This window comes from Oryx dammah, unplaced genomic scaffold (genome assembly GCF_014754425.2).
Source record: "Oryx dammah isolate SB20612 unplaced genomic scaffold, SCBI_Odam_1.1 HiC_scaffold_10, whole genome shotgun sequence".
Classification (NCBI taxonomy): Eukaryota; Metazoa; Chordata; class Mammalia; order Artiodactyla; family Bovidae; genus Oryx; species Oryx dammah.
The window spans coordinates 60,561,284-60,577,758 of NW_024070194.1; the positions used below are offsets into that span (position 1 = coordinate 60,561,284).

Sequence of the window (16,475 nt, forward strand, 5' to 3'; positions counted from 1 at the left end):
CTTCATCGGCGGCGCCGGTCGCGCGCCCGGCCCCCGCCCACCTCGGCCCTCCCCGCCCGCGGTTTCGCGCTCGCACTGCCGGCGCAGCCTTCCTCCCAAGCGCCCCGGCCCGGCCCGGCTCGCCGCTCTCCCCGCCGCCGCCGCGCGCCTGCTTCCCGGCCCTGGGCTGGCCCTCTTTCTTCCGACTGCGACACCGAGGCGCTGCCTTGGGCGACTCCAGTTTTCGCTGCGGCCGCCTTCCCGCTATTTCCTGAATATATTTTCTCAATTTCGCCTTTATTTTCAGAAGTGGTTGAGATGTCTCACTTCCACCTTAATTTTAATTTGCTGTTTCCCTCTGGAAAAGATCCCCCCCCCCAGGAAATCCAAAAATCTAGAAGGAACTACAGCAAATCCCATAAAACCTTTAACTCGAAATACATTTCTCTTAAAAAAATTTTTTAATGCATTTATGTCGTCTACCCAGGCAAAAGAATTCGCCCCTTTTTATTTCCCCCTTTAAATATTGTTATTTTATACTCTCCATCAAGTACATTTTGACGAGAGGGCAGAGAATGTGTCCGGCGGCATGCAGCAAACCAGAGGTTTTATCTTACGCCTCCCGGGACGGTAAAAAAGTGGAACGTGGACGAGGGAGCTTCTTGGGAAGAAGCAACACAATTCGCTGGAGAAGAAGCCAGACCGGGCGGGGGGGAGCGCAGCGGGGGCGTCGAGGGCTCCGGGCAGGGGAGCTGGTCTGAGGAAGAGAGAAGGTTTTAAATAGCTGGGGCCGGGAGGGCGGCGGGCCCGCGCATGACAGGACTTTATGAGACAGGATGGAGCAGCGGATGAGATTACTTTGCTTTCTCATCCCCTAAGAAAAAAAAACTAAAGTTGGAGGGAGGCGGAGAGAACAGCCATCCTTATTTCCTCCCCGCGTTTCCGCGGAAGGACCGGGGCTGCGGCGGCCTGGGAGAGAGCCCAGGACGAGGCGGACCAATAGCAGTCAACAGGTCCAGGCCGCGGCAGGGCAGCGGGGCCGGGCCGCCGCGCCCCCTCCTTTCGGGTCCCCTCCCCCGCCTTCTTCTTTCCTCCCCTCCCCTCTCCTCCCCCGCAGGCCCGGCCCGGCAGGGGAGGCCGGTTCTCCACTCCCCGCCCCACCCGGCCCGACTGCGGTCGCCTCGGCCCGGGCTCTCGGGGTGGGGGTGGGGCGGGGGTTCCCTGCCGGAGAATCCTCCCCCGGGGCTGGCGGCGGGGCGGGGGCGGGGGGGGGCAGAGGTAGGGGAAGGGGAGGGGATAGAATCGGGGAATGGAGGATTAAGAAGGACTCGAGCTCGGCACGAGCGCGACCGGCGCGAGGGATCCTGGGTAAAAAGTGGCCGCGCGGCACCGGGAGAGCGCGGAGAGGAGCCAGGGTCAGAGGTCAGGGCCCTGGAGCCCCGCTTGCGGAGCCCCCCACGTGAACGCAGCGAGCAGGAGGAACCTTTTTGTTTTCGACCGCGCCAGCATGCTCCCCTATTGACCGAGCTGCTTTTCCCGGGCCGCTGGAGAGAGGAGCTCCATCCCGGATCTCCTAACCCCACCCCACCCCCGCCTTCCACCACCAACACACTACCCAACTCTACCCTTCCTCTCAACTCACTTCCCAGCCCCCCGTACCGGCCTTGCAATAACGCAGTAAATTTGCTTTAACAACAAGTGGGGGTGGTTGCATTTACTCCTCCCTCTCCTTTCTCCTCCCCCTCCTCTTGCTGCGGCTCTTGACACTACTACAAACCAGGACTATAAACATAAACATGTGTCACTGTAACTGGGCAGGTAATATACGGATTTGGGGGTGGCGTGGAGGGGGGCTTGGTCGCCGCTGGGGGGGGCAGTAAAAAACTGTGTGTTTCACGTGCTCGCCGGCTTTGGGGGGCTCCCCCCACACACCGATCCATTTATATAATGCCGATGGCACTCGGTCACTTACTCATTCAGCCACACAGACCCACAAAGGCCGACTTGCCGAGAACCATTGTACCCCAAAGCAAATACATTTATATACGACTCTCCTTTCCCAACCACTGCTGCCATTTCTTCTATCAGCAAACAGTAGCGTCAATACTTGAATCCCCTTTCCTTTGAACAAAATTATTTTCCACATAGAAATAGAGAACATTTCTCGACCTGAACAGTACGCCGCTCTTTCCCCATAGACAGTAACCTTCACATTTTGTGCGCAGAAATCCTTTCAAAAAGCAAGTAAGGCTATTTAAATGACTAAGTTTGAAATCTGTAATGTAAAGGTTCTTTCTTGGGCTTTCTCTTCTTGCATTTAGCAACTTCTAAAGTTGCTGGGGCTGGAGCTCTGGAGATAGCTACAGCAAGTCTTTATTATTATTATTTAGTCTATATTTACACTGCCGCTCAACTTTTCTCTCTCTCTCAGCTCAGCAAGCCTGGCAACAACTGCTTACGGTAGAGTAAAGCGAATCCCCTCTCAAGCTTTTTGGCTTGAAACAGAGGGAGATTCAGAAAATGTTCAGATGGAGAAGTGGTTCCCTTTGTTCTTTCATTGTTTCTCTAGGAACTGGTTGATACAAGGACAAACACTTACCTTCTCTTCTTTTTGCTCCCCAAACCAGACGTTCCCATCAGCCTTAAAATACACAATCCACCTTGAAAGTAACTACGAATGTCGGGAGAGTTTGTATTCCATTCTTTTTCTCTCTCTGCCCTCTTTTAGCGTAGGATTAAGTTGCCGAGCACGTTGCTGCAAGCTGTAGCCCCCCGCCTTAGTGAATCGGTCACGTTTAGGACCCTCTAAGTCCATCCTAATTCTGCCAGTAGAATTGAGGGTATTGGAAGCTCTAAACTTTCAAAAGAAAAGGGATCCGCAAGCATCCAGGGAATTTAGGTATCCTCTGAAAATGTTTACCACTGTATTTTTGTACCACAATCACCAAAAGAATATGCCAAGAAATACTAGATATTTGAGGAAAGTGTGTGTGTGTGTGTGTGTGTTTTTGTTTGTTATTTAAGTTTCTACTTAGCAATGCGCTGCTTAGACAGAGGGAGTAAAAAGGCAGGTTTGTAAGGACATTTAACGGAAGGAGTGGGTTTTCCATAATGTTTGTTATGCCATGTGTTTTTTTCAAAACACTACTGGAACTGAGACAGGAAGCAAACAGAGATTTGTATTATAGTGTTTTGGAATGGCTTAAAGAGAGGCACTTGCTTGAAATGAATTCGTGTAAAAACTGGCCTTTAAAGCAAAAAGTGAGCTTTTCAAAGTTGAAAGACAATTTTCACCCTGTGATTCCAATATTTAACAAGTGACTTTCCTGGCTAGCATGTGATACGTGTTAGTGTTTAGTGTCCAGCCTGGTGGGCATTACTCCCCAAACCTTGTTTAAAATCTGATTATAATGTGATTTGTTGAAGTCATGAATACGAAATGATCCTTGTGTATCCATAAATGCGAACTTGGAGTTTTTTGATCTCCCGCTTTTTTGTGTGCACCCAGTAGCTGTAGCAGTGGAAGACAGTGATTGGCTCCAGTGCTCCTAGAAGAATCTGGGCTGAAGCCAGGGGAACAGAACCAGAGGATTCCCTTTCCAGAGACCATCAGGCTTCACATGCGGATCTTTCCCTTCTCCCCTCTAGGGCGCTCAGAATTTCAGTGTGGCTTAAGCAGCCCATAGGTAGGCCTCAACACTGAATGTCATCACTTCAGTTCCTACATGTTTGGCTCTCTGATGGGAAATAGGAAATAAACAAAAATAGCGGTATCCCAAATAAACTGTGGATCTTGAGGTTTGTGGGTTATTGAATACACCAACACAGAACTCTATACTTTCTCAGATTTTTTTTCCTACATTCACGATCAATTGTAAGAGGCCCTGATGTCTCATAGGAAAATATTGTAACAAAACAAGATAATTGGGGGAAAGGCAGTTGCAGTAGGAAAAGTGGTTTTTCTTTGATAGCATTTAATTGGAATTAAAAGATTCTTGAGCTGTAAACATTCTTTATTTATTCAGCACACATAAACAGGCATTGTTTTATCACTATCATAATTATGGTGTCCTTTAAACTGGCTGATAGCAGAAAAGATAAGGGAATATGCCTGTACGTTCAGATCAGGTCTTGCTCCTTTCTTTTTTTCCCTCCCAGCCTTCCTCCCCTCTCTCTTTACTCTCTCCCACCCCATTCCTTCTATGATCACTAGGGTCCCCCACAGCCCTTGAGATGAGGAGAGCAGGCAGATTGTGGCCTAACCATTTCTTACATCATGAAAGTGATTTGTACCATAGTCTAATTTGACGCAATCTATAACCTTCTTGTCTCCCACATTTATAACTGCTTTTTGGCTTGCAATATGTGTTATCTGAAGAGTCGCCTATGGCTCACCTGTATAAAATCTTGTCCGCCAGGGTTTGTTGCTCTACCTTTGTCTAATTTAGAAAGCACACTCTTAGGGCTTTTTCAGAACAAAGCCTCACAAAACCCCCTCTACCTCCAAGGATTTGCAAATTTATAAAGGCTGCATTGAATTCAAGATGGGTCAGGGGGCAAAAAAAGGGTAGAAGGTCACCGCATTTTGATTATGGGTCAGTAGACAACATGGCATATACTCTGTGTCCCAAACTTCTGTTAAAAACAGGATTTTCAGATGCCTAAGAACAGAAGGATGGGCCCTTTTGGGGACCTGCCCTGATTTGTTTGAATGAGACAAAAAAGAAAAAAATTAAAGAAAATGTACTAAGTTATAATTTAAGTTGATCCTCAAGTTAGCCATTTCCTCCTCCTGCATTCTCATTTTCCCCTCCCCAAAAGCAGAGAACATGTAAAAGACATAAATTTAGGTAAGGAACTGTTGACTCTCACACAGGATTTTATTATCCTATATCCTCAATTAATTCAGCCATATGAGTCGTTATTATTATTTTAGACTTTGTTATGTTTTATTATAGTTACTTTTGGCTAACAGTACAAGGGAGTTCTTTTATTCTTCTAACCAGTGTACTTACATTGTGGAGGCCTTTGTGATGTTCCCTAGTCTTTTCTGTCTGAGTTCACTTTGAACAAAATGTGCCAGCAATCACTAAAACAAATGTATATGGTGAAGAGTTAGGTGATGGTGGTGGGGTGGGGGTGGGGGGGTTGTTCCTCATTTAAATTATGTATGTATGAGTGAAGGCTGGGAAGGGAAAGGATTATTTTAATGCTCTTCAATACTTTAATTATATGACATTGTAGTGTAGAAATGCAAAAGTACTCTTAGGTTTTCCTTCAGGTTTTCAAAAGAACTTTCCCCATTAGTAAACTACATCTGCAAATTGCTATTGCATTTCCCAGCTACCCATTTAAAAGACTGTAAATGCCGTGTACATTACTTCGCTGCATAGGAAAGAGGTCAGACTGAATTGCAATGGTATTTAAACATAAAATACGGTGAAAATAAATCAAAATAGAACCTTTGAAGATAAATTTAGCACATTCACACAGGATAAGTAAAGACAAATATGTTCATATCTTCGTAGCCCATCACTTTAAAAACTGAAAGTGCTGATTTTTTACAACAAATGCAGAAGTAAGTGGACATTAATATATTTCTATCTGTATTTGCCACAGAGGATTTTCCTCTAGCAAACAGCTTTGTTTTTAAAGCTAAAATACTTTTTTTTATGATAGTGTGTAGATTATGCATTCCTCCCTGAGTAAATAATCGCATTTAATTAACAAACTCAGTGCATATCTTATATATGCCTAAATTCTAAGTTAAGTAATTCCCTGGACCCTTGGAGATGAATATCCACATAAATGTTAATTTGGGCATATCCACCCCACATATGTATATGTGCTTCTGAAACACAGAATTTGATATATCTTTTTTGAGAAAAAAAGAATTTGAATACCGTCCATCATCTGAATGGGGTTCATCTTTGATTGTAGAGGCGGCTGACATGGTCAACATATTTATCAAAGAAACCCCCTGGCTTTTGAAGAATAGTACTTTATACATCTGGATCTGCACATCCAGGCAAAGTAAGTAAATTATTGCATAACTTTAAGCATAATTGATAACAGACACCTTTAATTTTTCATCCCCATTCTTTTGGCCAGCTTTCACATTAATAATCTAAGCCATAAATGTTGGTAGCTATTGATCGAAATCCCCTGTGTGCATGCAAATCCATCTTAAAGTCCCCTGCCTTTCATGTGTGAGCGCTCAGGGGCCTCAGCTAGATCTTTTTATCGGGATCGACCCCCAATGTGCCTGGAGAAGACCCCGGATATGCAACGTGTGCTGATGGCCACAAGAAAGCTGTCTGTCACATTCTCTGTGTGTGTGTGTGTGTGTGCATGTGCATGAGAGAATGTGCACGCTCACGCCTTAACACACACACACACACACACACACACTGATGGGGAAGTTAAAGGAACAAAAGAATGTATTAGACAAGAAGAAAGGTGTGTAATAGGAGTATTAAAAATGTATAAATGTGAAGGTATCTGAGTGTACATACAAACATACTCACATAAATTGTATATACAGACCCAGTTCCCAAATCCCTTAGCCTTTATTTTTCTTCATTTGACCCAACAGATTGTAACTTTAGTTTAAAACATACTATTCTGCTAGTTTTAAAAACCACCCATATTGCCAGTATTTCAAAGGTGAAAGAGGAGGAAGGAGAGGAAAAGGTGATTTTGAAATGGTTACTAAATCACATAGCCTTGTGCAGGAGGAATAGGACTGTGAGTGTGAGTGTGTGTGTGAGTGTGTGTGTGTGTGTGTGTGTGAAAATCTCAATAGGAATCGAGAACAACTAGTACTACCTGGCCAAATTAAAAGAAAAAAAAAAAAAAAAAAAGGACGCTCCAGCCAACCTTTTGTAATGTGTTCTCAAAGGTTTTTTCTGAGTTTACTATTTCTTGGCTGTTTGACTCTCTGGTGGAAATCTTAAAGCTGGGGGAGGGGAATTGAACGGGTGAAAGGAAGAGGGCTGGCAGTATATAAATGCATCAGGAGAAATTTTAAAACATTATTGTCGCTGGCAATAGAAAGACACTGCTCATTCTACTTTCAAAAACAAACACCAGCATCTGCTTTTCCTGGAAACTTTGCTTTCTGCTTAAACCTCTTGCATTTTGCCTCCTGCGAAAGTGAAAGAAATACGCGGTGTGATACATCCAGATGCAAAAGAAAGCCAACTCGGTGGATGGTATTAGCTGTGACGAGGCATTGTTCATTGCTGCCTCTCGGTTACGTTTAAAGCCTGAAATATCACGAGATCCATTCAATGATCCTTCTCTCATTCAAGGGACAAAAATGTAATTTGCTGTAGCTCTGATTTCTTGGATGGAAATGCTAGCCTTAGATTTCAAAGGCAAGAACTAGACATCGCGGTTTGTACACACATTGATTAAGTTGAAGAGCGGCGATTACATCTGTGCTGAGTGCAACAGTAGTCCAGGGCTGACTTTTCAAATCCCAACCTCTGAGTTACAGACTCTCTTAAATAGACTTCCTTAATTTCCGGATGCACTTCTTGAAATTCCCAATTCTCTTCAAAATTCCTGGGAAATTACAAGAAAGATGAGGGTGGGGGTGGGGAACTATGGCCGAGATTTCATGCAAACTACCTTTTTGTGTGTCTGACTCTTCGGTTTTTAATCTCTCTCTCTCTCTCTTTCCCTCTCTCTTTGAGCCATACCTGCTTGTGCTAGTCAGACCAGAGCAGGGGAAGCTGGAACTTTTGAATGTGAAGGAAGAAATTACTGTACAATTTTTTTCTTGCAGGCTTAGAAATATCCGTTTATTCTTTTAACCACACGGATGTGTCTATTTTTGGAAGAACAAGGAAACATATAAATGCCTGGGCTGCATTCATGCTGTAGTTCCAAACACCGAACAGTTAAGAAGATTTTGCCGAATTTTGCAAAGCAGCCAACAAACTGCCTTGGGATCGTGGTGATGCGACTGGGAAGACCTTTGCTCTCATTTGGCAATATTTTGGATATCCTTGAAAATGACACCAAAATATGCTTTGACTAAGAAGAGGTTAAACAATATTGATATTCATCCAAAGTGATTAAAAAAAAAAAAAAAGCAGATGCTTGGCTTTCATGGAAAAAATGGGAGTTGTGGAAGATTCATTTAAACTACCAACCAAAAGCATCACAGACCACTGAAATAGTCTGCATCATACATCAGCACTTTCTTTTCATCGTTATTACGTAAAACCTCTGGAAGCACCTTGGGCGGTTTACCTTTTCTTTTCCTTGCTACAGAAGCAATCTGCTCCATGGAATTCTGACCTGTTGTGAACAGGACCCCGGCTAAGGCTGTGCTGGGGACTCTAGGACCATCCTGCCTCCAATCCAGCCTGCTTAATTGTGAAAAGTGTACACATTTCTGGCTTATCTATGCTTTGTTATGGGTCTGACGTGAAACTACCTCCTCCCCACTCCACCCCACCAGCAGAGAACCAAAATTCAGTTGAATTGTTACAGTGTTTCGGAGCTGGAGCCTTGAACTGCTTCATTGGTCAAATAACTTTGTTTCTGGTTGTAAAAAGGCATTTTGGGGGGTGGGGGAAACAAGGAGAATCGAGAGAAATTCAAAACGTAAGTCTGTACTGGGATGGTTCACCGCGCGGATTTAACTTTGGAGCTCCCAGCCGGGCTCCTTCCCCACTCCCATAAGGGAAATACCAGGCTGTTCTGCACGTTTCGCTTAAGCTCCATTTTCCAAAGGAAAAGGGGGGTAGGATATATCTATTTAGGCTTGATAATGTTTTAAAAATGCTTTTCTTTGAAATGATAATAGCTATAGCGGTAAAATGCAAATAAAGCAAAAAATAGGCAATATTCCTTTAAAGGCGAATATACAAGGCTTTTTTTTTTTTTTAAGCGTACACACACTGCTTCTGATGAAGTCTGTGAGTCAGGCTGTTTCTGAGCTCCGATAGTTTAATGGAAAGATTTATATACCGACTGTATTATTTACTTTGGGAGGGGAGGTGGCAGTATAAGGGTATGCTAATTAGTGGGAGATTTTGGGGGGAAGGGGTGGAATATCAATTTTTATTGCATCACCTGTCAGGAGTGTCCAATCAGCGCTGGCTTTAGGGGAATTAATTGATGAAGGTGTCTCCGGACGAGCTCACTTCACTCTGTCATTTTATTTGTAGCTAAAGCAGCGGCGGGAATAGCAGCTGCATGTCTTTTCTCTTTCTCCTTCACATTCCATTATCATAGTGCTCCAATGGAGAAGGAAGGAATAGAGGGGCCCAGGTACTGATCTGCAGCGAGGACTTAGACCAACACACTGGCAAAGCAGAAATCGGATGGTTTTTCCCCTCTTTTTTAAAAAAACGAAAACCAAAAAAAAAAGCAAGAATCAAGTCAGTGTAATTTCATAGTTTTTTTGTTTGTTTGTTTTTTTCTTTTCCCCAATAATTTCGCCTAGAGTTTGGCACTCCCTTCGCCGGGAATAACAGTCTTTGTTATTTTATTAGCAGGATGCCTTGAGACACACGCAGCATCTGGTGGAGGATTAACATACATACATGTGTATGTATGCGTCACGTATATATTTACTGCAAATGGTGGGGATCGTTTAGTGCCCGACATGGGAGACCTGAAGTCAGGTTTTGAAGAGGTGGATGGCGTGAGGCTCGGCTACCTCATCATTAAAGGAAAGCAAATGTTTGCCCTCTCCCAAGTCTTCACGGATCTGCTGAAAAACATCCCGAGGACGACCGTGCACAAGCGCATGGATCATCTGAAAGTGAAAAAGCACCACTGCGATCTGGAGGAGTTGCGAAAACTCAAGGCAATCAACAGCATCGCCTTCCACGCCGCCAAATGCACGCTCATCTCCCGGGAAGACGTGGAAGCGCTCTACACCTCCTGCAAAACTGAGCGCGTCCTCAAGACCAAGCGCAGGAGGGTCGGCCGGGCCCTGGCCACAAAGGCGCCGCCGCCAGGGCGCGCCGCCGCCGCCGCCGCCGGCCCCCGCCCGGCTTTCTGGAAGGACAAGCACCAACTTTGGCGGGGCCTGAGCGGAGCCGCGCGGCCCCTGCCAATCAGCGCGCAGTCCCCGCGCCCGGGCGCCACCGCCGCCGCCGCCGCGCGCCCAGCCGCCCATCTACCTCAGATTTTTAGCAAATACCCGGGCTCGCACTACCCGGAACTCGTGCGCTCGCCTAGCAAACCCCCTCTAAACTATGAAACTGCCCCGCTCCAAGGAAACTACGTCGCTTTCCACTCGGACCCTGCTTATTTTCGGAGCCTGCTGTGCAGCAAGCACCCGGCCGCCGCCGCCGCTGCCGCCGCCGCCGCCGCCGCTGCCGCCGCCGCCGCCGCCTACTACCAGGCGTCGGCGGCCGGGCCCCAGCCCAAGGCTGCAGCGGCGACGGCGGGCGCCGGAGGCCCGGTGAGCCTGACCTACCGGTGCAAGCGCAAGCGCGGGGGCGCCAAGGACTGCCTGCTCCCGCCGCACGCCGGCGCCCGCCGTCTGCTGCTGTTGCCCAGGTCCTACAAAGCCAAGGCGGCGGCGGCGGCGGCAGCGGCGGCGGCGGCGGCGGCGGCGGCGGCGGCCGCCGGGGCCACTTGCCTGGAGAGGTTTCATCTGGTGAACGGCTTCTGCCCGCCTCCCCACCACCACCACCACCATCACCACCACCACCACCACCATCACCACCACCACCGGGCCCAGCTGCCGCAGCCGAATCACCATCCCCCTCATCACCACCGGCCGCAGCCCCATCTGGGCAGCTTTCCCGAGAGTTGCAGCAGCGACTCCGAGTCCAGCTCCTACTCGGACCATGCCGCCAACGACTCGGACTTTGGCTCCAGTGTGTCCAGCTCCAGCAACTCTGTGTCCTCGGAGGAAGAGGAGGAGGAGGGAGAGGAGGAGGAAGAGGAGGAGGAAGAGGAGGAGGGGGGCAGTGGGGCCTCGGATTCCAGTGAAGTCAGCTCGGAGGAGGAGGAGGAGGACTCGTCCACGGAGTCGGACTCTAGCTCCGGCTCCAGCCAAGTGTCAGTGCAGAGCATCCGTTTCAGGCGCACCAGCTTCTGCAAGCCTCCCAGCGTACAGGCGCAGGCCAACTTCTTGTACCATCTGGCCTCCGCCGCCGCTGCAACCAAACCCGCTGCTTTCGAGGATGCCGGCAGACTTCCCGATCTCAAGAGTAGTGTCAAAGCGGAGTCGCCCGAGGAGTGGAATCTGCAGAGCTGGGCCCCCAAAGCGTCTCCGGTGTACTGCCCGGCCAGCCTGGGGAGTTGTTTCACAGAGATAAGGAACGATAGGGTATCTGAGATTACATTCCCACAGTCTGAAATTTCCAGTATTGTAAAGAGAACTGACCTGACAATTAACTGCCTGACGGAGGGGGCCTCTTCACCTAGCCCAAAGACAAACAATGCATTTCCACAACAAAGAGTACTCCGAGAGGCTAGGAAATGCCTACAAGCAACTCCTACTACACACTGTGCAGATAACAACACAATAGCTGCTAGGTTCTTAAATAATGATTCTTCGGGAGCAGCAACAAATTCAGAAAAAGATTCCAAAATCCCTCATTGTACTGAATTTGCTACGGATTTGCCCTCTTCTTCGCCAACTTATCCCGAGGTGGATACAGCAGCAGTAGCAGCAACAACTAAAGCTGAGAATGCCTGTACTGATACCGGCGACAGGACATTGCCGTTTCTGCACAATATTAAAATCAAAGTAGAAGACAGTAGTGCTAATGAAGAATATGAACCTGACCTTATTACAAATAAGCTAAAGTGCGAGTGCAATGATACAAAGGGTGAGTTTTACAGTGTGACTGAAAGTAAAGAGGACGCCTTGTTAACTACAGCCAAGGAAGGTTTTGCATGCCCTGAAAAAGAAACTCCTTCCTTAAATCCACTGGCTCAGAGTCAGGGCCTTTCATGCACTTTAGGTTCTCCAAAACCTGAGGATGGGGAATATAAATTTGGTGCCAGGGTGAGGAAAAATTACCGGACACTAGTACTGGGAAAGCGACCTGTACTTCAGACACCTCCAATCAAACCAAATCTGAAATCAGCTAGAAGTCCTCGTCCTACAGGTAAAACTGAGACACATGAAGGAACACTGGATGATTTTACAGTTATAAACAGACGCAAAAAGGTAGCCAGCAATGTAGCATCAGCAGTGAAAAGGCCATTTAATTTCATGGCAAATTTTCCTTGTCCACCATCACTCATTATTGGGAAGGATGGGGATTTGTGGCCGGCGTATTCCTTAAACACCACTAAGGATTCCCAACCTCCTCACAAGGCCCATCCTATATGGAAATGGCAGCTGGGCGGTTCTGCAATACCTCTTCCACCTAGTCACAAATTCAGGAAATTTAATTCATAAAAGCGTTTTTGGAAGATATTTTCTTGAACCATACCTTCCTTTTGTTGTAAACTGCACAGGATGGTTTGTACAAGTCCATTAATGTGTTACACCTCTTTTGGAGTCCTGGTTTATCGCATTTTGAAGACAGAAATCGGATTACTTTTTTTTTTCCATTGCGGGTTGTTTTTTTTTTTTTTTTGGAGTAGGGTGGGGGAGGGGTGGGAGAAGGGTTGGTTTACATTCCACAGACTATACTTCAGGCTAAAGACTCAAGTAAACTCAGTTATTACGGTAGAGCTGGAACACTTTACTGTTTCAATGCTAATAATGCACCCGGTACCTCAATTCAACTGCTACAAATAAATGTCAAAAGGTTGAATAATAAATATTACAATGAGCCATTAAGTTTATGCACTAGATTTCAGACCTAAAAGTGTAACTGTTAATTCAGTGAAAGTTTGTTAGGCTGGTTACATGGTTACACAGTGAGGTAGCAAGAAGTTTCTTGTGGGGTATCTTTTTCTTTTTCTCCCCTCATTTCCTCTCCAAGAGTAGTTGCACTTATTTTATTTTTTTTTTTTGATTGGAAATATTGGGGAGTCCTGAATGAATGCTGGTAACAGCTGCTTCACATATATTGAGTAAAGTAAATATAATATTGTCTTTTTTCTTTTTCTTTTTTTTTCTTTTATAAAGGGTGTAATTTTACTTTTACGCCACTCCTTGCAATTGGAAAAGTCCTTTTTGCATCCTCACCCAGAATTTTAAATTAGGTGACTCTTACTATTGTCCTGCTTACCTTGTGGTCTGAACATGACTCCTCAAAGTTGCAAAACAATTAAAATATTTCTCATAATAGCAGGATATTTTATGGTCTGACTCTTTATAGTGACAGAGCAGTAAAAAAGCAACCAAGAAAAGGAAAATGGGTCAGAATTGTTCGAATACCCCAAATGAAAAATAACAGTTATTTCAGGGCTTTTTGGTACCAGAACTCAGGCACTTGGATTTTATTACTTTTACTTTCTCTGCATCTCTCTAAACTTCTGTTTTCAGACCATCCTGTGTATAGAGCAGGAGAGTTTCTACTGCAAGTGACAATCAGAGGTGACTATCTATATTTGCACTTAAAATCAAAGTAGTTCAACATGCAAATGGTTAGGGTCTAGCCCTTGGTAAGGGCCATGCTGGTGTACTATGTTGTGATGATGGAAGCAGTAAATCAAAATTATGGAAATTTGCACTGTTGAAAAGCATGCTTTAGCTTTATTTTCAATTAAAAACACTGTTTAAAATTCCTGGTTCCATACATTTCTACTTATTCCAGATTGAAGAACAGTTAACAGGAATGAATGGTTTTGTTGACATTTTCACTTGTAATGTTTTTGCCTGAAAGAAATGCATTTATTGGGTGTAGTGTTTGTTGTAATACCATGTGACGAGGCCAGTCAGGTTCTGTGCAGACCACTGGTGGGTTTCTTCCTAAATAACAACAAAACTTCACAAACTTATTACAAATCAAGTACAAAAAGTTTCAGGTTGAAGAAACTGAAGCAGAGATCACTTGCTATTTTGATGAAAGTTAAATCTAATAATTTGGGGTCCACCTCCCCTAGTCTGACAAATTATAGATCTCAGATCTTTGCCATCTTAAACCTAAGAAGTTGCATCTATAGATCATAAATCACAGAATGAAACAAAACATCAATGAAATGTTTACTGTGTGAATTTAAGTCACTATTTCTCATGGAAATTCAGTCTTTTTCCACCACCACCCCCCCTTAACCTTTTAATTCCTACTCCCTTTGAAATTTTCCTTTTGTCTATAAATGTTTCAGATAGATCTGGATGGTCTCAGCCCTAATTGCTGTATATGCTCTGTGGTTTTACTCTTTATTGTAAAGGACAGAGGCTGAGAGTACCTGCATCCAAATACATTTGGATGGAGTAAACAGATGCTTTGAACTGCCTTCCTTCCTTTCCTTCTTGAATGTTGCCAGATGTAGGTTCACTGGATCTTTTTTTTATTGGGATGATAGATATGGTCAAAGTAAAAATTGGGGGATGTTATCCTTGAAATCATATTTGTGTGTAATTTCAAAGACCAGTACAAGTTATAGCTAAAGCCCCAGAAAGCTGAGCCATTGGCTTCTCAGTCAGTTCTTGCCTCTTTAGAAGGCAGTACAGAATTTGGGTGCAATCAGTTGTCCTGCAAAATCAATCTGTAAAAAGTGTGACACACACGCACTGGAAGTCTGTAATTTCTGCTCTTTAATTACTGCTAAGTCAGAAAGTTTCAAGTATGACTACTACATTTAGACTAGTACTTTTCTTATTGGCTGTGGAATCATTGTGCCTAAATTATAAATTGAAAGTATATTTGAAGCCTATAGATCTTGAGTGTGGGAGGACTGTTAGCTGGAATAAGCACAATAAGCACAATTTAAAACAAATATACCCTATGGAATCTCTGACATAAAATATCGGCCTCCAGCTTTGACACTTGGTCTCCAACCCTCAGAGAATCAATAGTTTCAGTTTATAGGAACTGGAGAATGAGCAGCAGGGAGGCCGAGGCATTCCAGAGTGATACCATCAAAAAGGAAGAAATGAAATAGTCCACACAAATTTCTCCCCACAGTACCACCACAAGCCAGCCAATCACAGCAAAACCCCAGTTGGGGCTTCTGTTAGGAAAGTGTACCAAATAGTATTCAGTAACTTGTAAATGCAAAGTATTTCTTCCATTTTGAGGAGCCTCTTAGCTGTTTTCCCATTCTGCTGTATTCCTAGTACAGTTTATTTCATTTTGGTTGGTTTATGATTGATGACAAGATCTAGATTTTCTAAGATGCTATAAATGTCCTATTTGTTCAAAAACTTAAGACTTATAGAGAGAAAAACAAAAGTTATCTCCATTGATAGACTGCATTTTTTACATTTAAATGTTTTCAGGTGAGAGGTTTTCTGTTTGTTTGTTTGTTTAAAACACTATATGGTTCCAGGGTCACTGATTCCTGTGACTAAGACTCAACACTTACAGGCATAAGAAAAAAAAATGAAGGAAAGGGCTCTTTTTCTGACTTTTTTGTGGAAACAAGTTATTTTTGGTCTCCTGTAAAAGTAGTTTCCTGATAAGACTGTGAAATGAAGATTTAATTATTTTTTTAAGAGATGTGTGTACTCTTGTCTTCCACAGTCAGGTTATCTGCCTTTTTAGCAAATGCAGTTTGCTCTTTCTCAACAATTTAGTTTTTAAAGTGGGTATTCTTTTGTACTGGCCTACTTGATTACAGTGAAGTAATCTCAATAATGGTTGTTTATTTTAAAAATCAACAACAAGGAGCCACCACTAAACAGCAATAACATAAACTAGATGGGCTGGTGTGTGGATTTTCATCTTATCCATGTCTGGGTGACTTTCGATGGTCTAGAAGCTCCTCAAAGTTCCAGGCACAAGAATTGGGAGTTTCTGCGGATATGTGATGCTAGTTTTGTGTGCATGCAGGAAGAGATGTAAACTAATTCCTCAAAAGCATTTTTTGTTTCTTTCAAAGAAAACAAAAATCCTCTATGGGAAAACAAAAACAAAACACAACTATTAAGAATAATAATAATAAAGCATTAGCATCTACAAAAGACAGAAAACGTGGTGAGTTTTGCTTCACCTTGAAAATACTTCCTGCTGGAAAAAAAGAAAAAGAAATGTGAAAAAAGGGAGCTCCTAGAGCCACACTGGCCTGGGGGGCGGGGGATATAAAGGCTACCCCATCAACTAAACTCAGGAAAACGGAAAGGAGGAACAGGGCGTCCACCTTAGGGAGTCCTCCGGTTCACCCTGGCCTTCCACACCATTTTCCCCTTCCCTGGAAGGAAGCGCTATTTTTAATGCTAGCTAGGTTTTGGTTTGCTCCCTAGGCCAGAGGGCATTTTGCAAACTAGCCTGGGGGGTGGGGACGTAGGGCAGATCTAGGAGGTGGAGGGGGGAGGGCTGCATTTTACCTGTTTGGCAGGCCCTCTTTTGCTGGGGGGGGGGAGGGGGGTGTCCCAGCTATCATTCTTTGCCCATGCCCTAGGCCCCGCTCCTCTCTCGCTCCTTTTCAAACTGTGGCGGCCTCACAAG

The 16,475-nt window shown here is 44.8% G+C and overlaps 1 protein-coding gene across 2 annotated transcripts; it reads left to right on the top strand.

Annotated features, from left to right (window-relative positions):
• The first annotated feature begins 1,278 nt into the window (after window positions 1-1,278).
• SKIDA1 (SKI/DACH domain containing 1) lies at window positions 1,279-16,195 on the top strand. 2 transcript variants are annotated; one of them, XM_040248591.1, is made up of 4 exons: window positions 1,279-1,797; window positions 3,491-3,665; window positions 5,920-6,012; window positions 7,772-16,195. In XM_040248591.1, the coding sequence occupies exon 4, from the start codon at window positions 9,605-9,607 to the stop codon at window positions 12,368-12,370; it is 2,766 nt and encodes a 921-aa protein (XP_040104525.1). In that variant the 5' UTR covers window positions 1,279-1,797; window positions 3,491-3,665; window positions 5,920-6,012; window positions 7,772-9,604; the 3' UTR covers window positions 12,371-16,195. The 2 variants fall into 2 exon arrangements, with proteins under 2 accessions (XP_040104525.1, XP_040104526.1); XM_040248592.1 differs by lacking the exons at window positions 3,491-3,665; window positions 5,920-6,012.
• Window positions 16,196-16,475: the final 280 nt, after the last annotated feature.

Coding starts and splice junctions, on each gene's coding strand:
- SKIDA1 (XM_040248591.1), top strand. CDS start 9,605: ATGGGAGACCTGAAGTCAGGTTTTGAAGAGGTGGATGGCGTGAGGCTC.